The 27,961-nt window shown below is 51.6% G+C and overlaps 1 protein-coding gene across 1 annotated transcript in view; it reads left to right on the forward strand.

The window, feature by feature from the left end:
• Nucleotides 1-3,269: 3,269 nt before the first annotated feature.
• The window catches only part of Itpr2 (inositol 1,4,5-trisphosphate receptor type 2), a 171,018-nt gene continuing 146,326 nt past the window's right edge, over nt 3,270-27,961 (forward strand). The window contains exons 1-2 of the mRNA XM_070011588.1: nt 3,270-3,463; nt 22,050-22,120. Of these exons, the coding sequence (XP_069867689.1) occupies nt 3,372-3,463; nt 22,050-22,120 (163 nt within the window). The 5' untranslated portion in view covers nt 3,270-3,371. The remainder of the gene's footprint in view (nt 3,464-22,049; nt 22,121-27,961) is intronic.

Genomic DNA, 27,961 nt, shown 5'->3' on the forward strand with positions numbered 1-27,961 from the left:
GCTTGTGTGTGTTGGGAATGGCATTTGATTAAGAATTCTTTCTATCATTTGAGTGCCAGTAACTACTCCTAGCTATAATAGGTACTATAATCCTAGCTATTCAGGAGACTAACACTGAGGATTAAAGTTTGAAGCCAGCCCTGGCAGGAAAGTCTGAGACTCTTCTCTTCAACTTACCAGGAAAAAAGCCAAACACAGAGGCGTGGCTCACGCGGTAGAGCGCCAGCCTTGAGTGAAAAAGCTAAGGGACAGTGCCCAGGCCCTGGGTTCGAGTCCTGCTACTGGGGTGCACACACACACACACACACACACACATTCTCTGTATCGGGCAAAGCGGGCAATTATAAAATGCTCTAGGAGGCAAAGTTGGAAGGGACCAGGAAATGGAGCCACAGTGCCTTTGGGGGGGGGGTGGAAATCAGCACACAAGGATGTTTTCAGGAAGTTTCCCTTCTCTTTCCCTAGTTGTCTGTCTTTTCTTTCCACACCTATCTTTCCACAGCACCAACACAAGCCCCGAAAACAGTCAACAAGGAAGTGTGTGGTTAGGTTCGGCATCCACCTCCCCCCCCAGCATGTTCAGCATGTCCAGCACGCTGGCCTCACAGGCTGAATCCAGATACAACAGAGACATTGCCGGGCACATCTTGTCTTTGCGCCCGGCCCCCCCTCTCCATCACCTTCCTGTGACCCAGGGAAGAGGGTTTGCAGAAGGATCTGATGAGGAGTTCACCACCCATCAGGGTGCCACAGGACCTGACCAATCACGGGTCATCTTCCAAAACACCCAGTGATCATGGAGGCTACCAATCAGAGCACAGATGAGTCTAAGATCCTTCCCCCTCAGGCCAATCAGAGATTGAGAGACAGACACAGAGGCAGAAGGCTGACTCGCCCTGAGTTCAAGTCTCAGGATCGACCAAAAAGATTAAAAAAAAAAGAGAGAGAGAGAGATGGAAACATCTGGAGAGTTTAGTGGGCCAAGTCTGAGCCCATATTTTTGGCTGTCTGTTGAAGATAATTCAGAATTTTATCTCTCCACCATCTTCTGTGTCACTCACTGCGAAGCGTTCAATACAATGCCTGCTGGCATTAGAGTCCTGGCTGGGCCTGACGCCCATAATTAAGGCCAAAAAGCGTGGTGTTGCAACATTTTCCTGGAACTTGGTACCCAGAAATAAGCAGACCCCCAAACACTGATAAGGCTGTCATGGAGATCTGCGGGCTTCGCCAAAGACTGGAATCTGAACTCTGTCTTAACCAAGAAGGGAGGAATCCAATTCAACACACACACACACACATATACATATATATATAAATATATATAAATATATAAATATATTTTTCCCCTGTTGCAATCTCTTGAAAGACGCCAGGAGCGAGCTGCTGGAAAAACAGAAATGAGTAAGTCCAGTATGGCCTAGCACGGAATTTAATCCCCTGTATCACAAAAAAGAAGAAAGGAAGGAAGGAAGGAAGAAGACGGTGGTAAAGTCATAACTGTCATCTAGCTACTTCAGCAGGCTGAGATCTGAGGATCTCCGGCCTGAAAGTCAGTGAGACTCTGAGCGCTAATGAACCACCAAAAAGGTGGACGTGGAAGTGTGGCTCAAGTGGTAGAGTGCCAGCCTTGAGTGGAAAAGCTCAGCTAAGTAGACAGGGCGTTAGTGGCTCATGCCGGTCATCCTAGCTACTCGTGAGGCTGAGATCTGAAGAACACAGTTCAAAGCCAGCCTGGACAGGAAAGTCTAGGACTCTTCGCCATGAGACACTGATCTCCAATTGGGGCGGTGGGTCAAGTGGTAGAGCTGGGGGTAATGCCAGGCCACGACTTCAAACCAAGGACAGCACAGAAAGACTTGCGGCCCAGCCAAGCGCTGTGACCTTAAAAGGTGTCTGTCATCCACCTGGGGAGGGGACAAGTTTCTAGAAGCAAAGCACACCACAGCCAAAGAAAACCATGAGCTCCAATGAGATCCCTCCCTCCCCCTCCCTCCCTCCTCCCTTCTTCCCCCTCCTCCCTTCTTCCCCCTCCTCCCTCCTTCCCCCTCCTCCCTCCTTCCCCCTCCTCCCCCTCCTCCCTCCCCCTCCCTCCCCCTCCCTCCTTCCCCCTCCTCCCTCCCCCTCCCTCCTTCCCCCTCCTCCCTCCCTCTCCCTCCTTCCCCCTCCCTCTCCCTCTCCCTCCTTCCCCCTCCTCCCTTGCTCTCCTCCTTCCTCCCCCTCCCTCCTCCCTCTCTCCCCCTCCCTCCCTCTCCCTTCCTCCCCTCCCTCCTCCCCCTCCTTCCTCCCTCCCCCTCTCTCCCCCCTCCCTCTCTTTTCCTCTTCCTCCTTACCCCTCCTCCCTCCCTCTCCCTCTCCTCCTTCCTCCCCCTCCCTCCTCCCCCTCCCTCTCCCTCCCTCTCTTCTCCCCCCTCCCTCTCCCTCCTTTCTCCCTCCTCCCTCCCTCTCTTCTCCCCCCTCCCTCTCCCTCTCCTCCTTCCTCCCCCTCCCTCCTCCTTCTCTCCCCCTCCCTCCCTCTCCCTTCCTCCCCTCCCTCCTCCCCCTCCCTCTCCCTCCCTCTCTTCTCCCCCCTCCCTCTCCCTCCTTTCTCCCTCCTCCCTCCCTCTCTTCTCCCCCCTCCCTCTCCCTCTCCTCCTTCCTCCCCCTCCCTCCTCCTTCTCTCCCCCTCCCTCCCTCTCCCTTCCTCCCCTCCCTCCTCCCCCTCCCTCTCCCTCCCTCTCTTCTCCCCCCTCCCTCTCCCTCCTTTCTCCCTCCTTTCTCCCTCCTCCCTCCCTCTCCTCTCCCTCCTCCCTCCTTTCCGTTCTTTTCTGGGCTTTGGCTCTCCCCTCATCCCCTTCTGCACACCCATTCCTCACACCCCGCTTTCCCCTCTGTAGGGGTGGGGGGTGGGCGGTGCTGGTCCTTACAGCTGAGGCCTGCAGGGCAGAGGCCCCGCCCACCGTCCCCGCCCCGCCGCAGCCACGCCCCTTCCCAAAGCCACGCCCCTCCCAAACGCCGCTCCTCCGAGGGCCCCGCCCACCCCGCCCCCGCCCGCCCCGCCCCCGCCCGCCGCGGTCTGATTGGCTGCCGGCCGCTCCACCCTCCCCCCCCCCGCCCTCCGCGGTCTGATTGGCTGCCGGCCGCTCCGCCCTCCCCCCGCCCGCCGCGGTCTGATTGGCTGCCAGCCGCTCCGCCCTCCCCCCCGCCCGCCGCGGTCTGATTGGCTGCCGGCCGCTCCGCCCTCCCCGCCCCCGCCCGCGGCGCTCCGCCACCAGGAGCCAGAGCGAAAACGGAAGGACGGAGGACGGAGGACTGAGGACGGCCGCGAGGACGGCTCCGGGTCCGCGCTCGGCGTCCGCGGGCCGCGCCCCCCGCCCGCCCGGCCCGGCGGCATGTCCGACAAAATGTCCAGCTTCCTCTACCTCGGGGACATCGTGTCGCTCTACGCCGAGGGCTCGGTGCACGGCTTCATCAGCACCCTGGGGTGAGCGCGGGCGGCGGGCGGGAGGAAGGGAGGCCGGGCGGGAGGCCGGGCGGGAGGCCGGGCGGGAGGCCGGGAGGGAGGCCGGGAGGGAGGCCGGGAGGGAGGCCGGGTGGGAGGGCGGGCTGGGCAGCGCAAGCTGCAGTCCCAGCCGGGGCTGCACCCCGGGTCCCCCCCGCGATCGCCCGGCCGGGGCTGCTCCCCGGGTCCCCCCCGCGATCGCCCGGCCGGGGCTGCTCCCCGGGTCCCCCCGCCCCCCGCGATCGCCCGGCCGGGGCTGCACCCCGGGTCTCCCCGTCCCCCGCGATCGCCCGGCCGGGGCTGCACCCCGACTCCCCTCCCCGTCCCCCGCGATCGCCCGGCCGGGGCTGCACCCCGGGTCCCCCGCCCCCCGCGATCGCCCGGCCGGGGCTGCACCCCGGGTCCCCCCGCGATCGCTCGGCCGGGGCTGCACCCCGGGTCCCCCCCGCCCCCCGCGATCGCCCGGCCGCAGGAAGCCGTGGCCCCGACTTCTCTGCCCTGAGACGGCGGAGAAAGAGGAAGTCGTCCCCGGACGCCCGCGCGGCTCCTGCCGGCGCCGTGACCGGTGCTGCGCCAGGGAAAGCGGGGCGGCTGCCCAGGGGGGGCCCCGGCTCCCCTCCACCCGCGCTGACCTGCCCCCCCCCGGCTCCCCTCCACCCGCGCTGACCTGCCTCTCCCCCGGCTCCCCTCCGCCCGCGCTGACCTGCCCCTCCCCCCCCCGGCTCCCCTCCGCCCGCGCTGACCTGCCCACCCCCCGGCTCCCCTCCGCCCGCGCTGACCTGCCCACCCCCCGGCTCCCCTCCACCCGCGCTGACCTGACGCCCCCGGCTCCCCTCCGCCCGCGCTGACCTGCCCCCCCCCCCCGGCTCCCCTCCGCCCGCGCTGACCTGCCCCCCCCCCGCTCCCCTCCACCCGCGCTGACCTGCCCCCCCCCCCCGGCTGCTCCCCTCCGCCCGCGCTGACCTGCCCCCCCCGCTGCTCCCCTCCGCCCGCGCTGACCTGCCCCCCCTCCCCTCCGCCCGCGCTGACCTGCCCCCCCCCCGCTCCCCTCCACCCGCGCTGACCTGCCCCCCCCCCCGGCTGCCCCCCTCCCCCTCTGCCGGGCTCCCCCAGCTGAGTCACTGGGTCACAGGCGCCGGACCCCGGGTGAGCGCCGGCCTTGGGGCTCGAACCCGCAGCCCGGGCGGGCTCTGCCTCTAAGCTTCTCACTCACGGCCTGGGCCGCGCTCAGCTCCGCCTCTGACCTCCCGGGGGTCTCACGGGCCGCCCCTGCCCGGGCTGGCTGCAAACCTCAGCCTGGCGGGGCCCCGGGGCTCCTGGCTGCAGGTGTTTCCAGGCCTGCTTGTTCTGTGATGATGATGATGATGATGATGATGATGATGGTGATGGTGATGATGATGATGATGATGATGATGGTGATGGTGATGGTGATGGTGATGGTGATGATGATGGTGATGATGGTGATGATGATGATGGTGATGATGGTGATGATGGTGATGATGATGATGGGGTGATGGTGATGATGGTGATGATGATGATGGGGTGATGGTGATGATGGTGATGATGATGATGGGGTGATGTGATGATGATGATGATGATGGTGATGATGATGATGATGATGATGATGATGATGGTGATGATGGTGATGATGATGATGATGATGATGATGATGATGATGGTGATGGTGATGATGGTGATGATGATGATGATGATGATGGTGATGATGGTGATCATGATGATGGTGATGATGATGGTGATGATGATGATGATGATGATGATGATGATGATGGTGGTGATGACGCTGTCTCTGGCTGTGTCTTCGGGGTCCTGCGGCCTTGTTAGAGGGGAGAGCGGCCTACAGGGTCACTGCTGACAAAGGACAGAGAGGAGGAGGAAGGTGGGTTGATCAGTCTCTTCCCCTCGCATGCTGTGCACTTACTGACAAGTGCTCTCCCTGATCGCCAGTCATGAGCTATTCCTTCCTGAGAAAATGTGTCACGCCGGCTCAGCTTTGGGGTCCCTGGAACACTGTTTAGGGGGTGAACTCTGCGACAGCTCTTCCTTCCTGGGCCCCAGGGGGATGGGCAATGTGCTGTTATCAAGCCGGAGGTTTGGAGTTCGAATCCCAGCTTTTTTAAATCCGCAGAACCTCCATGACCCCGGGCCGCGTCCTCTGTGTTATGGGGACAGTCACCTGGGCCGTTTTGGGGTGGTGGGGGTGGGGATGGGGGAGCTGTGGAGAGGAAGAATTGGTAGATTGGAACCCGTGGCCTGCGAGAGTACTGCTGTAAGATAACGAGCGGCTACAGCTTCACTCCCGGGTGACGGGGCAGTAGTTCTATTTGTGGACAGCATAGCAAGAACAAGAAAAAGCCTAGAGTATCTGACCCATAGATAAAAAAAAGGCCCTGTCTCTACAGCGTCCTACCCAGCAAACACGCCGAGGGGTGGTTACTCTGTGCATAGGTAAGGTGCCATGTGCGTAGGCATGCAACAATGCATATGCATGGCCACTTATGCATATGCATGGCCACTTATGCATATGCATGACCACTTATGCATATGCATGGCCACAGAGGCCCGTGGGTCACTGCTTATGCTTCTGGATAGTGACTTTTGCATAGGGATGGTAACTTATGACACAGATAGTGGAAGGGCCAAAGATGGTGAGTTAGGTCAGGTGCTGGCGGCTCACGCCTGTCACCCCAGCTACTCAGGAGGCTGAGATCTCAGGAACAAAGTTCAAAGCCAGCCTGAGCAGGAAAATCCAGTAGACTCTTACCTCCAATGAAATTACTCGGAAGCCAGGTGTCCATGACTCACGCCTGTCACCCCAGCTACTCAGGAGGCTGAGATCTGAGGATCACGGTGCAAAGCCAGCCCGGGCAGGAGAGATGGTGAGACTCTGATCTCTAATTAACCACCAGAAAACCGGAAGTGGCACTGTGGCTCAAGTGGGAGAGCGCCAGCCTTGAGCTGAAGAGCTCAGGGACAGCGCCCAGGCCCAGAGTTCAAGCCCCACGATCAGGAAAACAAACAAACAAAAAACTACTCAGAAAAAGCTGGAAGTGGTGCTGTGGCTCAGGTGGTAGAGTGTTAGCCTTGAGTACAATAAGGCTTAGGGACAGTGCCCAGGCCCAGAGTTCAAGCCCCAGGAACTGCCCCCCCCCCCAAAAAAAAAGGATGGTACATTAAGAAGCTACAATGTCTTCAGACTTGTAGTCTGACTTGTTTTAGAGGTCAGGGCAATGAAGTCAAGGGACACCGGGCATTGATGTCAGAATACGCAACTCTGACCTTTGCTCAAGGTTCCCGGCCAAGTGTCCTTTTTTTTGGGTTTCTCATAGAGAGTCCAAAGCCTCGAGAAAAATAAGCCTGAATGCCCTTGAATAGAAAGAGAGCCTACATGCTTGTATATATTCTTTATGTGTCAACTGTGGACCAGGATACTCTCCCTTAGCTTTTCCGCCGAAGGCCGGCACTCTACCACTTGAGCCACAGCTCCACTACACACTTGCCTGCCCAGGCTGGCTTCGAACTTCAGTCCTCGGAGCTCAGCTTCTTGAGTGGTTAGGATCACAGACGTGAGCTACTAGGCTCAGCCTAATGATCAACTTAATGAACATTTCCTCACTCTATAAAATTAAGCCTAATTATCTCCTTAATGAGCATTCGCTGTACATGAGATACGCAGATGGCATTGCCAACACATGTAAGATGTTTTCAGAAAGTATTTGAGCCACTTGGGCAAAGTTCCTTCAGCTCTCTAAAGGGACCATGTCTGTCCATGGTTTAATCTTCATCTCATTGGTTTGGGGGGGGTGCTGTGTTATATATTTATGTATTTATTGATTTTGCTAAAAATTCGGGGATGAAAAGTCTCAGCTGTTGAGAAATAACCCGCCCTGGGCTTGTCACGTCTTAACTAATGCACTATGGTATCTGATGCACTTTGCCTCTGTCAGATTCCCATTATCATGACAAAACAGTTGAGGAAACCCTAAGAAAGAAAAATGTATTTTGTATTTGGAGGTTTCAGTTCATGCACCATCCACGGCATGGCTTTGCTTTTCCAATGAAAATCAAAGAGAGGAGGAGGGGAGGGCTGGCCCCGCCCTCCCCGCCAAGGCCCCGCCCCCCATGGCCTAACTTCCTCTCCCTGGGCCTCATCCTTTAAATGTCCCACCGCGTCCCCATGGTGCTACTTGCTTTTAGCATGTGGCCTTTTGGGGCTGGAACGTGTGGCCTGGGCTCTGTCCTGAGCTTTTGCACTCAAGGCCAGGGCTAGACCACTTGAGCCGTAGCTCCATGTCTGTCTTTTTGGTGGTTCATTGGAGATAAGAGGGTCTCATGGATTTTTCTGCCCCGGCTGGCTTTGAACTGCGATCCTCAGATCTCAGCCCTCTGAGTAGCTGTGGTGACAGGTGTGAGCCACCAGTGCCCGGCCCAGCTGTAATCTTTTTATCCTGAGAGATCGAACCCAACCCCACCTGGGACATGAGTATGTTTTTTTGTGTGTATGATTTTTGTACACAGCATTGTGATTTTTTTCCTCCTTAAGAGGGCGTATTTTTAATATTCAGGACTACCTTGTCCTGAGATTTTTTTTCAACGTTCCATCCATCTCCCATTGAAAGAAAAATTAACCAACAGTATTCATTTTAAAAAGCACACATAGAGCTTTGCCTGATGATGGTCAGTGGAGGGAAAGCACCAAGAAGGAAATGGAAAGTTATCGAAATAGTCACAGATGTATCATCGTTCCTAATGTCCTTGACATTTTAAGATGTACGATGGGAACATGGCCGTCTGGCCACCCATACTCACCAAAGTTGATGGCTAATTGGCTCATGCAGTAGATACACAGTCTGTTTGATTTTAGAGCCGATTTACACATGTAAGGCATATTAGTTTGTTTACCAATCTTTGAACTCAGGATGAAACTTTTATTGCCTGAGTCTACTTCCATTGCTCGCCTGGGTGAGGAGTTTGTGTGTGTGTGTGTGTGTGTGTGTGTGTGTGTGTGTGTGTGTGACTGTCTTTGAAATAGATAGATTTGCCCTTTAAGTTCAAATAAAGCTGGGATCACACCTGTCTGTCATCCCAGCTACTCAGGAGGCTGAGATCAGAGGATCGTGGTTCAAAGCCAAGCTGGGCAGGAAAGTCCATGAGACTAATGAACCACCAGAAAATCAGACATGGGAGCTGTGGCTCAAGTGGTAGAAAATCAGCCTTGAGCAAAAATGCCAGGTGAGAATGCAGATTCCTGCGTCAAGCCCCACCCTTTACTGGCACACAAGAGAATTCAAATCAAGGCTTGGTTAACAGTAGCTGTTTTTACAGTTTATAGCAGCACACACCCACATACCTGTAGCCTTTGAATGAGAGTGACTTTACTCCAGGCACGGGTGCCTCGTGCCTGCAATTCTAGCTACTCCCTAGCTACTCGGGAGCCTGAGCTCTGAGTACTGTGGTTTGAAGTCCATGAGACTCTTATCTCCAATGAACCACCAAAAAACCAGAAGTGGAATTGTGGCCTAAGTGGTAGAGTGCTAGCCTTGAGCAAAAAAGCTCAGGGACAGCGCCCAGGCCCTGAGTTCAAGCTCCAGGACTGGCACAGAAAGAAAGAAGGGAAGGAAAGGAAGGAAGGAAGGAAGGAAGGAAGGAAGGAAGGAAGGAAGGAAGGAAGAAAAGGATGGAGGGAGGGAGGGAAGGAAGGGAAGGAGTTAAAATATCAAGTTGTTCAGGGAAAAAAGAAACCCCACCAACAACATTTAATCATCAAATTGAAAATGTGTACACATCATGATTCAAGCCTGGTAACTTCTAATGATGTGCTTTGTGAGGAATCTGCTGTGGAGGGATTGATTACGGGATTCATTTATTGATTCAGTCTTCCTGAGCCCTTCTGGTGTGCTGAGGATATGTGTACAAAGAGATGCTGGGTATTAAGCTGTAAATCCTTATCCCAGAGGGGAAAGGGTCCCATGAGCGCCTGTGGTTGGCAGCGTGGGGGACGTGGAGACATTTGTCACCTGGGCTGTTTGTTGTGTAGGACCAGGATCAAGAGCACACGCACTTTTCCTTACGCCAGGACTGGGGCTTGAACTCACGGTCTGGGCACTGCCCTGTAGCTTTTCTTCTCAAGGCTGACACGCTACCACTCGACACCGCTGGCTCATTGGAGGTAAGAGTCTCCTGGTCTTTCCTGTCCAGACTGGCTTTGAACCACGATCCTCAGATCTCCTCCTCCCGGGTGTCCAGAATCACCGGCATGAGCCCCCAGCACCAGCACACGAGCTTTTAATTCTTGTGTGCTGATTCAATTCCGGCGGCACAGGAGGTGTTTAACACGTCTTGGCAAACCCAGGGAAATCACTGGCCCTGGAATCAAGACTGAGGTTCCCCAACCGCAATCTAAGGCCGCTCTTTTCAGATACCATAGTGATGACTAGATGCTCCAAAGAGGAGTCCGGGCTGGCCTCCCCGAGGACTGCTTATGTAGTGTGGGTCTCCTCCCGGGGCTCCTCCCCGGGCTCTGTGCTGATTGGCTGATGGCTTGTGCCTGCCCCACCCTGGATGAGTGGCACTGAGCAGGATGGGAAGGAGTGTTTGAGTGGGCACCCAGGGCATTATGGGGAGAAGAATTTGAACAGGAAGCAGCATTTCAGCAGGAACCCAAAGCCTTATGGAAGGCTCCTTCCTTCCTTCCTTCCTTCCTTCCTTCCTTCCTTCCTTCCTTCCTTCCTTCCTTCCTTCCTTCCTTCCTTCCTATCTATGTGCTGACTTTCTTCTTTTTTTTTTTTTGCCAGTCTGAGGCCTGAACTCTGGGCCTGGGTGCTGTCCCTCAGCTCTTCAGCTCAAGGCTAGCGCTCTACCACTTGAGCCACAGCACCACCTCTGGCTTTTTCTGCTTATGCAGTGCTGAGGAATTGAACCCAGGGCCTCATGCATGCAAGGCAAGCACTCTACCACTGAGCCACCTTCCCAGTCCTGTGCTGACTTTCTTACTGTGACTCGAACTCAGGATCTTGCAGTCTTGTTTAGCTTTTTTTAAAAAAGGATTAAATATTTTTTTTATTGTAAAGATACTGTCCAGAGGGGTTACAGTGACGTGAGTACATTGTGACCCCCTCCTTTGTTTTTCTCCCACCATCCCTTCCCACCCCACCTCCCCAACTTCACCCTCTCCCAGAGTTGTAAAGTTCATTTTCAACATAGTGTCTTGTGCATTGCTTAGCTTTTGGGCTGGAGGTTGGAATTGTACCACTTGAGCTGCAGCTCCACTTCTTATCCAAGAAAAGAATCTCTTGGCCAGGCTCCAGCAGTTCACGCCTGTAAACCTAGCTACTCTGGAGGCTGAGATCTGAGGATCGCAGTTCAAAAACAGACTGGCCAGGAAAGTCCATGAGACTTTTATCTACAAAGAACCACCAGGAAATTGGAAGTGGTGCTGTGGCTCAAATGGTAGAGCACTTGACTTGAGCTGAAGAGCTGAGGGACAACGCCCAGGCCTAGATTCAAGCCCCATGGCTGACCAAAAAAAAAAAAAAAAAAAGGAATATCTTGGGTAGGTTGGCCCGGGCTGGCTTTGAACCTAAATCCTCTTGTGTCAGCCTCTTGAGTAGCTGGGATGACAGTTACCTAACTACCCTTGCTTTTACTATTTTTTGTTTTTATAAGGCTCAGGAAGGAAACAAAACATAACCTAAATTCATATCTCAGTTCTTGGAATTTTAACATGCGTATTGAGCTTTTGCCTGTGAGTAAGATGCTTAGTCACTGGTAAAAGATCTCTTCATTGTGATTGAAGAATGGCGGAGTTCTAAAGACACCTTAGGTTTTGAATGATACAAATCAAAGTTCTCTAATTCTCTGAGGCCTGGTGATCGTGAGTAATGATGAAATAATCGCTACAGGCAGACATTGTTCTCACACACTGTATTGGGAAGAAGAGAATTCTTTGTATCTTACATGTTCATATTTTGGATTTTCCCTGCACCTTTTACAGACAAATCTGCAGCCAGGATGACAGGTGTGAGCCATCAGTGTCTGGCTGGATAACATTTTTGATCAAGGCTGGTGCTCTACCACTTAAAACATGCTCCCATTTTTGGCTTTTTGCTGGATAATTGCAGATAAGAGTCTCTCACAATAGTAATATTATATATTTTTATATATTTCAATTCCATCATATAGAATATATTATATATTATGTTATATATATTACCTAGTACATACACTAGTCCGTGCGATACAATCATATGTAAATAGTAATATAACATCTATTTTATACATCTCAACTCCATTAAAACAAGCACGCAATGCACTCACAACGACTCTGGGCAATGCGTATGGATAACCAGGCTAAACTGTTAAGTATTGATACCATGGAGGAGCAGGTGTTTTCTCTATTCACGAGTTAGAGGGCAGGAAGGCAGTTAAGATAAAGAGGAAGTCTATTTGAAAATGAAAGGAAAGCTGGGAAAGCAGCAGGGACCCAGGAACCAGCCCCTGGCTTCCTCTCAGAGGGGGGTTCCTCCCATAGCTCCTCCCCCAGGCTTTGTGCTGATTGGCTTATGATGCGTGCTTGTACCTCCCACAGCACTTGTACATGATGAGCACATTAAAAACAGCAGCAGCAAAGGTAACACCTCTCCTGTCCCTATCTTGGGGTTCATTTCACTTAGCATCTTCTTATATGGTCATAGACATCTGCCAATTTTTCGGTCTCTATCTACCTAACAGTAGCTCTTGCGCTCAGTGTGACGTTGTCTCTCAGAGCGGTATGAATACCCCGGTATTGTAATCCACTCAGTGGTCTCTCTTTGAATCTTTTGTTGCCATGTTCAGTGAGAGTATAAACTGTAATTTTGTTCTCTTTCTTCTGTCAGTCCTGGGGCTTGAACTCAGGGCCTGGGCGCTGTCCCTGAGCTTCTTTTGCGCAAGGCTAGCGCTCTACCACTTGAGCCACAGTGCTTCTTCCAGCTTTTTCTGTTTATGTAGTACTGAGGAATCGAACCCAGGGCTTCACGCATGCCAGGCCAATGCTCTACTACTAAGCCACCTTCCCAGTCTGCATATAAGCTATAAACAGGAATCAATTTAAATATCCTTAGGATGTGCCATAAGTTACAACAGGGAAGAATGAATGAGACTCAAAATCTAGCCTTCACTAGGACCCATGTAAATCCTAGCTTTGTTCACGTAGGCTGACTTTGAACCTGAATTCTCAGATCTCCGCCTCCTGAGGAGCGAGGATTCCAAGTGTGAGCCACCGTGTCCAGCACCACCAGGGTTACTCACAAGCCACGGAAGTCTACACGATACTACAAGTCAGATTCGGTCTTACTATTAGGTCCCATTTCTGGCTGGCGTAAGCACAGACAGAAAGTCTCGGTCTAGCTTCTGGGGTAGCTCCAAGAACCTGTATGATAAGCTGAACAGTTGAGGGTGGTGGAGAGCTGGGCTGGGGAAGCCCTGTCTCTGCTTTACTCCGTTTACAGGACGGGGGCCGACGATTTCCACATCCTGCATGCCTCTTCTCAGAGTCTATAAGCCAGCTGCTTACAGGTTCACGCTTGTAATCCCAGCTACGCAGGAGGCTGAGGATTACGGTTTGAAGCCAGGCCAGGATGGCAGGGAAGTCCCTGAACCAGCAAAACGCTGGAAGTGGAGGGGTGTCTCCATGATAGAGCACCCGTACGGAGTGAAAGGTAGCTTAGGGACGCAGCGTCCAGGCCCTGAGTTCAAGCCTGGCTACCAGCACAAGCAAGCCAAACGAGCCGTGGAGTGGTCAATACCGTTTGTTCCCACCCGGGTGGGGATGGGTCTCTCCTACCCATACAGGCCCCAGTGACGTTGGGTCGCTGTCACAGGGCGCGATCTGGGGGAAAGGACGGAGGCCTGAGCATGCGCATCCCCTCACCCCTCAGCAGGGCGGTTGATAATGGCTTTAGAAGGCCCATCGTGATTATAGATATATCTAACTCCAGGACACACCAGCACCGTCTGAAGTGTTTAACTCAGGGTCGTGAAGGTCATTCCCCGTGAGGATGACGGTGACTCCTGTTTCCAGAAAGGTTTTTTTTTTTTCTTTGTCATTTGAAATAAAAATTCTGACCCCTTCAGACACCGCCTCCCTTTGGGCCCGTGGTAACCTCTGCCCTGTTTTCTGTGGCTCTCCTCAGAGTGCAGTTGTCCAAGAACTGTCCTTTGGGGGTTGTGTTCTTTCTTCTTTGGGGTTTGGCTTCTTTCCTTCCTTATTTTCCTTCCTTCCTTCTTTCCTTCCTTCCTTCTTTCCTTCCTTCCTTCTTTCCTTCCTTGCTTCCTTCCTTCCTTGCTTCCTTCCTTCCTTCCTTGCTTCCTTCCTTGCTTCCTTCCTTCCTTCCTTCCTTCCTTCCTTCCTTCCTTCCTTCCTTCCTTCCTTCCTTCCTTCCTTCCTTCCTTCCTTCCTTCCTTCCTTCCTTCCTTCCTTCCTCTTGAGCCGTAGCTCCACTTCTGGCTTTCTATTTTTATTTGAAACCACAGGGTGGCGGTTACATCAGTCGGGTCACGAGTTCGTTTCTTTCTGGACAGTGTCCCCCCCTTCCCTCACTCTCTCCCCACCCACAAGTGGTGGAGTTCATTTTCCACATCGTGTCCAGGGAGGACCAGGGCTGCATGTGTTCACCCTCTGCCTCTGCATTTCTGTGTCCCCCTCACACCCACCAAAGTCCCAAAGACAAACAACAAAACCAGCAAAAAAGAAAAACCCTCTTCTTTCCGTTTGCTGGAGTTCATCTTGCTAGGGATGGCTTTGTGTGATCAGAGACACACACGCTGCTGTGCTTCTCTGCTCCTTTCCCGAGAATGTACCTCCCTTGCTCTCACTGTGTGTGAGCGCCTAGAGACATTCTGGCTTCTTGGTGGTTACTTGGAGAGAGGAGTTTCATAAGACTCTTCCTTCTGGCTGGCTTGGAACTGCGATCCTCATATTTCACCAACTCCTTGAGCCCAGCTGGGGTTTGGTGTATTTCATTTAGCACACTACTGGTTGTTGAGTGAATATTTGGTGCATTGAAATATACGGTAGCTCTTCGCATCTCTCGCTCTCTGGAGAAAAGTCAATGTTCTTTATTCTTCATTACATCATTCTTGGAATTATCTGATGTAATGAGTCTCCTTTATTAAGGTATTTAACTACCTGGAGATCTACAAACATGCATCTCAAATGCTCGGCAGTTAGAATTATATAATTAGTATATCATGTTATTAAACCTTGCTTTCCGCAGAGTGCCAAGCGCTCACATCTGTATTCCCAGCTACCCAGGAGGCTGAGATCTGAGGGTTGTGGTTCGAAGCCAGCCTGGGCAGGAAAGTTGGTGAGACTCTTATCTCCAATTAATCACCAAAAAGCTTCTGTCTTTGAGCTCTCCTGTAGGCCAAGAATTCCGATTTAAATTCTGACCGTTAGGAGTAAGAAAAATATTTATAAATAAATAAACTTGTTCAGAAAAAATGAGATGATTTTTGAATAGTATTTGAGACAAATTGGAGACAAATTTTACGTAGGAACTAATCACATTGGGATGCTACTCGGGAAAAAGAGCAATTTATTTATCGATCGATCGATTGATTGATTGATTGCTGGTGCTGGGGCTTGAACTCAGGGCCTGAGCACTGTCCCTCAGCTCTTTGAGCTCAAGGCTAGTGCTCTGCCATTTGAGCCACAGCACCCACCACTTCAGGTGATTCATTGGAAACAAAAGTCTCACACTGGGCACTGGTGGCTCACGCCTGTCATCCTAGATACTCAGGAGGCTGAGATCTGAGGATCACAGTTCAAAGCCAGCCAGGGCAAGAAAGTCCCTGAGACTCTTATCTCCAATAAACCACCAGAAAACCGGAAGTGGCGCTGTGGCTCAAGTGGTAGAGCGCTGGCCTTGAGCTGAAGAGCTGAGGGACAGCACCCAGGCCCAGAGTTCAAGCCCCACAACTGACCAAAAAAAAAAAAAAAGCATCTCATGGACTTTCCTGTCTCAGCTGGCTTTGAACCACGATCCTCAGATCTCAGATTCTTGAATAGCTGGGATGACAGGCGTGAGCCACCAGCGCCGGGCGAAGGAAATGTAATATTAATGGAAGGAAAAGAAAACATTTCCTATGACAGACTTTTCTGTTCCTGTTGTAAACGTCCAAATCCTCTTAAGAAAACGTTTCCTCCATAGCCAGTCTTGAGGCGTTGCGTAGAATTCTCAGGCAGGGATCCCGGCGTGGTGCCAGTTCTTGGATTAGAATTTACCCTGGCAGCGAAGAGCCTCTTCTTCATGTGTGGAAGGGGGTCAGATCCCGTGTTCCGTGGTGTGCTGAGCAGAAGGGAAAACAAGACACAACACCAGCGAAGGCAGCAGACTTCAAAGTTTGTCTTTAACAATTTTAACCTTAGAAGGCAGGATTCAGGACATTGAATCAAACTGGGCACGAAAGAGAGATCATTTCTTTGACTTAACACTGAAACCTAGAACATTCTGAAAGCAAAAACTGTTAAGGGTTTTCAGTGACCATTTACTGTTGGAACTACCTGTGAAATTACTTTGAGCTGGGCTCCGGTGTCTCATGCCTGTACATTCTAGCTTATTCAGTAGACCGAGATCTGCAGGATGGAGGTTCAAAGCCAAACTGGGCAGAAAAACTCATGAGAGTCCTTCTTTAAACTAACCAGCAAAATGCCAGGCTGGAGGCATGGCTCAGGTGGTAGAGCATCAGCTGTGAGCAAGAAAACCAAATGAATGTGAGGCTTTGAGTTCAAATCCCAGTACTACCACCACCAAAAAAAGTTGAAAATTAAAAGGAAGGAATGTATTAATATTTCTATTGGTTAATCCCAACTTTAAACCCCGAGTAAACTTTGAAATGGTGTATCTTTTACACACTGTGCTCAGGACAGATGGAATAGCAAAGCTAGATTGTGAAGGTTTTCTAATTCTGTGTGTGTGTGTGTGTGTGTGTGTGTGTGTGTGTGTGTGTGTGTGTGTGTGTGTGTGTGTGTCTGTGTGTGTCTGTGTGTGTCTGTGTGTCCTGGGCTTGAATTTAGAACTTTTTTTTTTGTCAGTCCTGGGTCTTGAACTCTGGGCCTGGGCGCTGTCCCTCAGCTCTTCAGCTCAAGGCTGGCGCTCTACCACTTGATCCACAGCTCTACTTATGGCTGTTTGGTGGTTCATTGGAGATAAATCTCATGGACCTTCCTGCCCGGGCTGGCTTCTAGCCATGATACGCACAGATCTCAGCCTCCTGAGTAGCTGGGATGATCCGCATGAGCTACCAACACCTGCAGAGAGTTAATTCTTAATTCTCCTTGAGGAGATGGACTCAGTTTAGATGGTTGTAACTTTTTCATTTCAAAGCCTTTAGTGTACGATCTGAAAGCCACTCATAATCGAACAATTGTTTGCTGTTTTTCTCTGTAATTTATAGTTATGAATGGCGGTTATGACTTAATATGCAAAGCTAAGCAGACTGGTTTAGTGGAGAAGGGTGTGTGTGTTATTCGATCTACATTTGTTCCTTGTGACTTTTCCAATGACATAACTGGAGGTTTGTCTGATTTATGATTAGAAGTCAGACTGGAAATCAACACATTTGGTTAACATCGCCAAACCTTAAAAACCGTGGCTTTAAAAACACAGCTTAAAAAATATGTTGGAGCCAGCACCATTGGCTCCCGCCTGTCATCCCAGCTACTCAGGAGGCTGAGATCTGAGGATCGCGGTTCAAAGCCAGCCCAGGCAGGAAAGTCTGTGAGGCTTATCTCCAATGAACCAGCAAAAAACCAGAAGTAGAGCTGTGGTTTAAATGGCGGACTGCTAGCTTTGAACAAAAAAGCTAAGGGGCAGCGTACCCAGGCCCTGAGTTCAAGCCCTAGTACTAGCATCCAGAGTAAGTCTACTGAGAGTATGAGAAGTCCTGAATTCAAGTCCAAGAACAGCCACACACACACAGTAGAAAGTTAAGGCAGTTTTTTTGTATGCGGCTGGCTGCTCTCTCTCGAGAAGTGGAAGTACACTACAGTACAGTAAAGGCTTGATGAAGTGACTCATTAAGGTTAACGGCAGACTACGATCGGAGCATGGCTTGTGGTTTTCCTGAGTTCTGTGTAGGCCAGAGAATCGGTGCTTTTTTTGTGTTATTTTTCATTCTGGCAGTTCTGCAGTGTGAACTCGGGCCCCGTGCTTGCTAGCAGGCTCTGGCTGTCTGAGGCCTCCATTCCCCCAGCCCGTTTTTTCCTGCGCTGATTAATTTTGAGATAGGGTTTTGCTTCCTGACCCAGGTGTTTCTGTCTGTTTTCGGCTTTCTGTGGTAGCTAGAATGACAGACAGACAACGCCAGGTGGAGATGGGGGTCTTTGCAAAGCTTTTTACTGTCCAGTGTGGATCTAATTCACAGAAAGGCTAGACTGGAGGACTGGCTCAAGCGATAGAGCCCCAGCCATGACCAAGTAAGCTGAGTGAACGGGAGCGTGAAGCGCTGAGTTTGAATTCCAGTACTGGCACAAAGAAAAACCGTATCTACCTTTGAGCATTATACTATAAGTGATACACTTAACTATTCCTGCAGCCATGCTTTTTTTTAAATTTGTTTTTTTTCCAGCAAAGCAAAATTGACTTCTTCAGAAGGGTTGGGACATCAGCCCAAAGTCTGGACATGAGTCCAAAGTCTGGACATGAGTCCAAAGTCTGGCCATCAGCCCTAAGTCTGGCCATCAGCCCTAAGTCTGGCCATCAGCTGGCTTTTTATACCTAACCCAGCAGGCCCCATCCCTCTGCTCGGATTGGCTGAGCTCAGGTTCACCCTCTGCTCCTGATTGGCTAGTTTGAATAGGGTAAATTGTAACTTTGAAATTCAGATGAACACGGCACCAGTCATCTGAACGTGTACACATCCTCTGCTGTTTCTTGAACAATCCGAGCTGGGTCTTAATTCCGTCTTGAGAGGGAACCAGTTTAAGACAAAACCTTCCCTCATCCCCAGCCAGCCACGCTCAGGTTTAAAGCACATTTGCCTTCACCAAGTTCCTCTGGTTCAGATCTTCAGTGTCCTTGGAAATTTCAGAGTCAGGGCAGGTCTTTCTTCAAAATTAAAGTTCACATTTCATCCATACATCCATTTTTTCTTCTTCTTAAAAACCAAGCCTGCAGCAATGAAACCTGTTGGAACTATTGTTCATTTTAATTTATTTATTTTATTATCTGTGAGTGGTCGAACAAGGAGTGGCCATTTAACAAAGGATACAATATCAATTCAACAACCTTCCCCATCCCTCCTCTCCCCGCCATTCCCTCCCTTTTCTCAATTTTGCAGGAGAAGGGGAAGGGAGAGGGCAGACAGAATGAGTGTGATCCGATTGCACGCGCGTGTGGAAATGTGACAAGAAACACTTTCTCCCCTCCACGCATAATGTATGCCAATTAAAAAACAAACAAACGAAGCCTATAATTTTAGGCTGCCATTTAGAGACAGAGCCGGTATGTGAAAACTGTATGTTCTAAAATCGTTTAGTTTTTTCTCCAGTTCTCACCTAGTTCCAAAGGGAGATGTGTGTTTTGTATCTGTCCCTTACATCTGCCATGTCAATTCCAGTACTGGATCTTTTACCACCTTCTGTTTGCCCTATCAGTAATTGAGGGGTGTTGAAATTGCCCACAACGATAGGGTACTTGTTCATTTCTCCCTGTAGTTACTTTCTAAAAAATGTACTTTGATGTCTTTATAGACAGGTTTAGATTTTCTCCCCCACTGTGCTGGTCCTTGGGCTTGAACTCAGGGCCTGGGCACTGTCCCAGAACTTCTGTGCTCAAAGTGAGCATGTTACCAAATGCCAGAAGTGGATCTGTGGCTCAAGGGGCAGAGTGCTAATCTTGAGAAGAAAAAAAAATCCTCAGGATCCTTGGGTTCAAGTCTCAGTACTGGCGTAAAAACAAGCAAAACCACATTCTAGCTGGGTACCTGTGGCTCATGCCTGTCATCCTAGCTGCCCAAGAGTCTGACAGCTGAATATACAAAGTCAGCCTGAGCAGAATGAACCACCAAAAAGCTGGAAGTGGCGGTGTGGCTCAAGTGGTAGAAGCACCAGTCTTGAATGAAAAAGCCAAGGGACAGTGCCTGGGCCCTGAGTTCAAGCCCACACAAATGAAAACCAAACCAAACCCCACACATATTCTTAGTCCTCATCCCCAGAGCTTTAAATCCGTACTTCTGTAATACACAAAAGTATATTATTATTATTATTATTATTATTATTATTATTATTATTATTATTACAGCAAGTGATTCAGGCAGCTAGACTAACCTAGGAAACACTGGTTATAGAAGAGAGGTTAAGTCAGTATAACATGTGGAGGAGATGGGGACAAACAAGTCGTTTAAGGATTCAGGTGGACCTGTTGCAACAATGAGAAGTACAAAATGTCATGTCAAAACCAGCTTTACAATGTCGGTGTGGGGGGGGGGAGGGGGTATGATTGGGTGGGGGGGAGGGGGGAGGCTGGGAAGGGAGGTGAAGGGTAAACAAAGGAGGAGGCTGCAATGCTTGGTAAGAAATGTATGCATTATCCTGCCCATGTAATTGTAACCCCTCTGTACAGTATGTTCTCAAATAAAATAAAATAAAATTAAAAAAAAAAGAAGAGAGGTTAAAATGGATAAAAACAATATGGCAAGGTGTCTAAGAAAATTAGCTAGGGATGACAGAGATAACCAAATATGTTACGCATCTAACTATGACATATCTATACATCATCGTCATGTATAACTACTACACATCAATAGCATGTGCACGGTGATCGAGCACCAGCCTTGAGCAAAAGAGCTCAGGGACAGCCCTAGACACAGAACATGAGTGAATACAGGAATACACAAAAAATCAAACAGATGACTAAGGGGTGTTGTAAAATAAAAAGAGGAGGCTACTTGGGGATATCGTTCAATGGTTCCAGCCACAGCCATTCTGAACATCAGTGACTGGGCATTTCTTAGAATGCTTGCTTGCTCCTCCCTTTGCTGGTCTCCAGACCCACTTCCCCTAGTAGAAATGGTCACAGGGAAGTGTTTCCTTCCTGGGTGTTCACAGAAGAAATGGAGTAGTTCACTGGGCCGGTCCGTCATGGAGAGCAGGTCTGGGTGTTTATCGCAGGGTCCCTGTCTGTGGATCACAGCTTTAGTTCCAGTCTCTCTGTGTTACTGGGGAGCGGGAAGGTGGGCCCTGGGGGAGTGTGGTTCTCTGTTGGAATGGAAAGTCATGAAGGAACGAAAGAAAGCATCATTGCTGCTGACTGCAGGACGTCCCTGTGCTCTAAGCCGAGGCTGGGCTATTTTTACCCTTATATTTGGAATTCTTAGCATGTCTGCACTAATTGGAGAAGCTGCCCCTGGTCTCGGGGCATTTTGAAGTGTGATGTGGGGGTATTTTTAGGACTGTCTGAAGCCTTTTGGATTCTGCATAGCCCGGAGGACTAGAGTTTGCTTTCTCTTGACCCAGTAGGACTTCCTGTTTTTAAGAAAACACAGTCCTGAAGTCTCTTCAACGGCCTTTCTTGCGTGCTGGACAGCCAGTGGACAGCCACCTTCCAGCCAGCCAAGCAGGAACGAGGGGGCATGTGCTAAGAAAAAAATCAAAGCAGCAGCAGTAGTGCCTGAGAAAATGTGCATCTTATTTTGTAGAGGTCGGATCTGGTCCAGAACTGGATGATGAAGGAGGCGTCTGTTCCTAGGGAGGAAGTTTGCCCCTGTGATTTGGCCGATCGTTCCCAGTTGAAGTTGTTGTTTCGTTGGCCGCGGGTCGTGGACCCAGGGCTTGTCCCTGAGCTCTTTTGCTCCAGGCTGACGCTCTACCACTTTGAGTCACAACTATACTTCCGGTTTTCTGGTGGTTCACTGGAGATCAGTCTCACGGGGATGTTTCTGCCCAGGTTGGCTTTGAACCGTGATCCTCAGATCTCAGCCTCCCGAGCAGCTGGGATGATAGGCGTGAGCCATCAGTGCTTGGCTGAGCGTATTTTTTCAGGGCGGGCCGTGCGTTAGAAGTAATGAAAAAGGTGGAGAATTAGCCACCGTCTTGAGTTTTTGAAAAATCAGCTAAACATTTCTAAAGGATTGTTGCCCGAAATGGCCATAAGGTATTGTGAAAATATGACATCAATCCTGGCTCTGGGGTCTCACCTGTAATCCTCAGGAAGCCAAGCATCCCTGAGGATTGTGGTTCAAGGCTGGGCAGGAAAATCTGTGAGCATGTGATCTTCAAGGAACCAGCAAAAGCCCGGAAGTGGTGGTGTGGCTCATGTGGGACAGCACCAGCCTCAAGCCAAACAAAACAAAACAGAAAGCTAAGGAAGAGCATGAGGTCCTGAGTTCCAGACCCAGGACTGGCACATGTGTGCGCGCACGCGCACACACACACACACACACACACACACACACACACACACAGGCTTCTAGTGCAAGTGATACTAAGACTCTTGGTAACTATTTGCGTTGGGTCCATCTGTGGCTGGTGACGGTCAGTGCTCATGATGTAAATGTGTTTTCCTTCTAGATTAGTGGATGACAGATGCGTGGTGAACCCCGAGGCGGGAGACCTGGCCAACCCTCCCAAGAAGTTCAGAGGTGAGGACTGCGCGCGTATGGACAGAATATGGACTAACCTCATGCGTCACGTAGCTGCGCCGTCTATACTGCGTATTCCCACAGACGGGATACATGCGGAGAGGCCGATTTTGCGCCTTCAGCTATAAGAATAAGTAAATATTATCACTGCACACAATGAACCTCTGAACATTCGTCCAGAAATTCCTCTGCGGTCTTCCTGGTAGGCATCGAGGGATTCAGTTTCCAGTTCTGTTATGCGGAACAATCGTGTGTCTGTGGGAGGAATCTGAGCAGCTGTGGGGAAAGGCCACTCTTTAAGCCAGTGTGAGTTCAGGGAGATAATATTTATGTACTCGGGTGGCAGTGTCCATGATAAATGTTACATTGTTAGCTGTTGGCTTTTCGTTTGTCTATGTTAAGTCTTCCGTGAGTGTGACAGGATTTCAGGAACTCGGCTTGTTGATTTTTTGGGGGGTTGTCGGCTGGTCCTGGGGTTTGAACTCAGGGCCTGGGCGCTGCCTCTGACCTTTTTCCATCAAGGCTGGAGTTCTGCCACCTGAGCCACAGCGCCACTTCCGGCTTTTTCTATGTTTGTGGTGCTGAGGAGTCGAACCCAGGGCCTCAAGCATGCAAGGCGAGCGCTCTACCACTGAGCCACCTGCCCAGCCCCTCCCTGAAGGTTTTAACTCTCTTGATCTCTTTATCAAAACTGTTGGTGAATCCAAACACTCGTGTATATAGACGTGGATCCTGAGAATTAACACGACTTATCGAGGCCTCAGAATTTTCATAGTTGGTGTGTGAGTGCTTGCGCAAGAGCAATTACGTCAGATAAAACTGTAAGCCTCTGTCACACATACACACACAGAATTCAACCCTGTCCATAACCATCATCCGAGCCATGTGCTGTGGCTCACGCCTGTCATCCCAGCCACATGAAGGCTGAGATCTGAGGGCCAAGTGCCAAAGTCAATCAGGGAAGAAAAATCCACGAGACTCTTCTCTTTTAATGAACCGGCAAAAAGTTGGCTGTAGAGGTGTGGCTCAGGTGGTAGAGCACCAAGCCTCGAGTGGAGCGTATGAGGCCCTGAGTTCAAGCCTCAAGGCCGCCATGAAAACACTGTCGATGATTGTAGTTTGTGTTTTGTATTTCTGTGTCACAAAGTATTACTTACACCAGCTTAGACCGGCCACTCTCCTCCTAAAAGTGTGGCCATTAAGTACTGAGACATTCAGAATTCTTCTGGAGTTTTATCTGAAAACCCGGTCTTTGCTGGGAGCCTTTGGGAGCTTTAGAAGTTGGGTGTGAAAACACCGCCCACCGTTAGTTAGTTGCACGTCTAAAACAGTAATGATGCCAGGGGCCGGCGACTCACGCCTGCAATCTCAGCCACCTGGGATGCGGAGATCCAGAGATCACAGTTCAAAGCCAACAGGGTTAGGAAACTCAGAAAGACTATCTCTAGTCAGCAAAACGCTGGACATGAGGTATGGTTCAAGGGGTAGAGCTCCACAAGCAAGCTAAGCAATCATGTGGTCCCTGAGTTCAAACCCCAGCACAAACAAAGAAAAGAGGAATGATGTATCAACTTTGATTTGTAGTTTATTTTATTTTTTGTCTGTCATGGGTCTTGAACTCTGGGCTTGGGTCCTGTCCCTCAGCTCTTCAACTCAGGGCTGGCGCTCTACCACTTGAGCCACAGCACCACTTCCAGCTTTTTCTTTTGCTTATGTGGTGCTGAGGAATCGAACCCAGGGCCTCAGGCATGCAAGGCAAGTGCTCTACCACTGAGCCACCTTTCCAGCCCCTGATCTGCAGTTTTAATTGTGAAGTTTCTCTCTTAAGAACAAGAACCAGAAAGATATTAATAATAATTGTTAATTAATCTGATATTAACAATTAGTAATTAGTAGTTCAGTTCAGTAGCCAACACTACCCTGTCCAAGACTGAGGAGTCCTAATGACTGAACTGCTTCACTCTGAGGTTCAACATGGCCTTCTTCAATGTCACCTGATTGCATCTCTTAGCGTCTGTCCGGTGCCAGGCCATCGGCAGTGTGTGTGACTATAATCCAGGCTGTTCTGCAGGCTTGAAGCTCCGAGTCAGCTCAGGGCAGAGAACTCTAGGAGGCTCCTATGTCCTAGCAAGCGGCAAAAAGCCAGACCGGAGCGTGGCTTAAGTGGTAGAGCACCACCCGGCTACAAAACCCGCCGAGTGAATGTGAAGCCCTGAGTTCAGATTCCTTCCAGAGAGGAACTGTTACATCCTCTAGAAATTTATTGATGGAATATGCAGTGTGTGTGTGTGTGTGTGTGTGTGTGTGTGTGTCCTACTGTGTCCAGATGAGTCAGAGATAAATGCTGTGGGCACTCTAATCTACCGAGGGAGATAAGGTGTGTGCAGACTAATGATCACTCCTGGTAGACACAGATAAGGACCAATTACAAAGAGATAGTATGGGAATTAGGGAAGGGCGGACATTTTCGCTTCCCCTTTGGGCTCTGGGAGCGGGACTCTCTGTGTGCGTGGGAAATGCCCTCCGTTCCCCTTTCACCAATGCAAACCCTCGGGTGACCCCTGGCGTCCCGGGCAGACGGCCTTTCCTGGCAGTGGCCATGGGCGCCGCCGTGGCGGCTTTGGGTGTAATCCCACCGTTCAGGGAGCTGGTGGCTGCTGCTATCTGGGGCAAAAGAGTGAGGGGGACCCCATCTCTACCTCTGCGACAGGGAGGGGGACAGAGGCGGGTCCCGGTGTGAACAGCTCTGATTTCGTTTCTGGAAGTTGCCGCTGCGGGTCTCCTTGAGGTGAAGGAATCATTAACCTGGCCGGGCGCTCGAGTGGCGTCTGGTGCTGTGTGCTCAGTCCTGGCCGGGCTCCCGTGTGGTGTCTGGTGCTGTGTGCTCAGTCCTGGCCGGGCTCCCGTGTGGTGTCTGGTGCTGTGTGCTCAGTCCTGGCCGGGCTCCCGTGTGGCGTCTGGTGCTGTGTGCTCAGTCCTGGCCGGGCTCCCGTGTGGTGTCTGGTGCTGTGTGCTCAGTCCTGGCCGGGCGCTCTGTTGTGTCTGGTGTTGTGTGCTCAGTCCTGGCCGGGCTCCCGTGTGGTGTCTGGTGCTGTGTGCTCAGTCCTGGCCGGGTGCCCGTGTAGTGTCTGGTGCTGTGTGCTCAGTCTTGGCTGGGCACTCTGTGGCGTCTGGTGCTGTGTGCTCAGTCCTGGCTGGGCGCTCTGTGGTGTCTGGTGCTGTGTGCTCAGTCCTGGCCGGGCGCTCTGTTGTGTCTGGTGTTGTGTGCTCAGTCCTGGCCGGGCTCCCGTGTGGTGTCTGGTGCTGTGTGCTCAGTCCTGGCCGGGTGCCCGTGTAGTGTCTGGTGCTGTGTGCTCAGTCTTGGCTGGGCACTCTGTGGCGTCTGGTGCTGTGTGCTCAGTCCTGGCTGGGCGCTCTGTGGTGTCTGGTGCTGTGTGTTCAGTCCTGGCCGGGCGCTCTGTGGTGTCAGTGCTGTGTGCTCAGTCCTGGCTGGGTGCTCCTGTGGTGTCAGTGCTGTGTGCTCAGTCCTGGCTGGGCACTCTGTGGTGTCTGGTGCTGTGTGCTCAGTCCTGGCCAGGCGCTCGTGTGGTGTCTGGTGCTGTGTGCTCAGTCCTGGCTGGGCGCTCTGTAGTGTCAGTGCTGTGTGCTCAGTCCTGGCCAGGCGCTCTGTGGTGTCTGGTGCTGTGTGCTCAGTCCTGGCCGGGCACTCTGTAGTGTCAGTGCTGTGTGCTCAGTCCTGGCCGGGTGCCCGTGTGGTGTCTGGTGCTGTGTGCTCAGTCTTGGCTGGGCACTCTGTGGCGTCTGGTGCTGTGTGCTCAGTCCTGGCTGGGCGCTCTGTGGTGTCTGGTGCTGTGTGCTCAGTCCTGGCCGGGCGCTCTTGGTGTCAGTGCTGTGTGCTCAGTCCTGGCCGGGCGCTCCTGTGGTATCAGTGCTGTGTGATCAGTCCTGGCTGGGCGCTCTGTGGTGTCTGGTGCTGTGTGCTCAGTCCTGGCCAGGCGCTCGTGTGGTGTCTGGTGCTGTGTGCTCAGTCCTGGCTGGGCGCTCTGTAGTGTCAGTGCTGTGTGCTCAGTCCTGGCCGGGCGCTCTGTGGTGTCTGGTGCTGTGTGCTCAGTCCTGGCCGGGTGCTCTGTGGTGTCTGTGCTGTGTGCTTAGTCCTGGCTGGGCGCTCTGTGGTGTCTGGTGCTGTGTGCTCAGTCCTGGCCGGGCGCTCCTGTGGTGTCTGGTGCTGTGTGCTCAGTCCTGGCCGGGCGCTCTGTGGTGTCTGGTGCTGTGTGCTCAGTCCTGGCCGGGCGCTCTGTGGTGTCTGTGCTGTGTGCTCAGTCCTGGCCGGGCGCTCTGTGGTGTCTGGTGCTGTGTGCTCAGTCCTGGCCGGGCGCTCTGTGGTGTCTGGTACTGTGTGCTCAGTCCCACCGGGCTGTTGCTTAGCTGGAGGGTGGTGGACACCTCTCCGGGCCCGGCCCGGCCCTTGGATAGCGCTGTGGCATTCTAGGTATGCACAGCGATTCCTGGAGAAAGCACACAGGGCCGGCCCTGGCCAAGTGTGTCTCCACCACCCACAAAGTGCTGTGACACACTCGCCCACAAGGAATTGATAATAACCCAGTAACCCAGTATCACACCCAGAGCCCAGCCTTGTAACACGTTAGTCGTTCAGTTGTGAATCTGTCATCACCCTGTTTGTGTCCACATGCAGAGAGCCCTGTATGTGTGCAAATGCCCCGTGGGGTGTGGGATCTAGCGGCCCGTGGTCTCCCTGAGCCCGGCTTCCTTCCCTTACCGTGATTTATTCTGGGTCCATCCATTTCCCGCAAATGACATCGTATTATTCCTTCTAACGGATGAGTAAAATTCCACCTCGGTCCACTCGTCCACTGTGGGGCATCTGGGCTATTTCCATACCTTGGCTACGGTGAGCAGGTCAGCGGTGAACACGGATGAGCAAGCGTCTTTCACCATGTCTGAATTTGTAATGCTCTGGGTAGATGCCCAAGACACCTTAGTAACTTCGTTGTTGTTGTGGGTTGTGGGACTCGAACTCAGGGTCTGGGCACTGTTCTGAGCTCTCTCACTCAAAGCTAGCACACTACCGCTTCGAGCCACAGCTCCACTTCCGGCTTTCTGGAGATCAGAGTCTCACAGATGTTCCTGCCCGGACTGGCTTTGAACTGCGATCCTCAGATCTCAGCCGCTCGAGTAGCTGGGAGGTGTGAGCCACCAGGGCCTAGCCTTAGTAACTTGTTTTTTTAAAACATGTTTATTTTTATTATAGAGCTGGTGCACCAAGGGGTCACAGTGACCCGAGTCAGGGAAAGAGTCCCTTTCCTTTTGGATGATGTCCCCCCTTCCCACTTAGTAACATTTTTAGTCACCCCTGGGCCGCACACGGTCTGAGCCCCTCTGTGCTTCTGTGTGCTGAATTTGTCTAGATTTGCGTGCGTGTTTGCAAGCCAGAGTGCGATTTCCTTAGGAGAGGTGTCCCCAAGAATCCCCAGCAGCTGTCCCGGGAAGGCCGACAGTTACAGACGGCTCTTTCTCTTTGTCTGGCAGGGAGCCAGGCTCTGACAGAGTAAATGATGGATTCGAAAACAAGCCTGGGCTCCGATCCTGTGGACTGATTTACATGGATAAGGGAGAAAGGTCAACACATTTGAATTTGGTTTCAGAGTAACACACGTTGGATTCTTATAAGGAGCATGGAGAGAAAACCCATCTCATTAGTACGAGAGGGAATTTTTCCCCCAGTCCTGGGCTTGAACTCTGGGCCTGGCGCTGTCCCCAAGCCTCTGTGCTCAAGGCTGGCGCTCTACCAGTTGAGCCACAGCACCACTTCTGGCCTTTTTC

Source organism: Dipodomys merriami, unplaced genomic scaffold (genome assembly GCF_024711535.1).
Source record: "Dipodomys merriami isolate MVZ:Mamm:240054 unplaced genomic scaffold, mDipMer1.0.p SCAF_84, whole genome shotgun sequence".
Lineage (NCBI taxonomy): Eukaryota > Metazoa > Chordata > Mammalia > Rodentia > Heteromyidae > Dipodomys > Dipodomys merriami.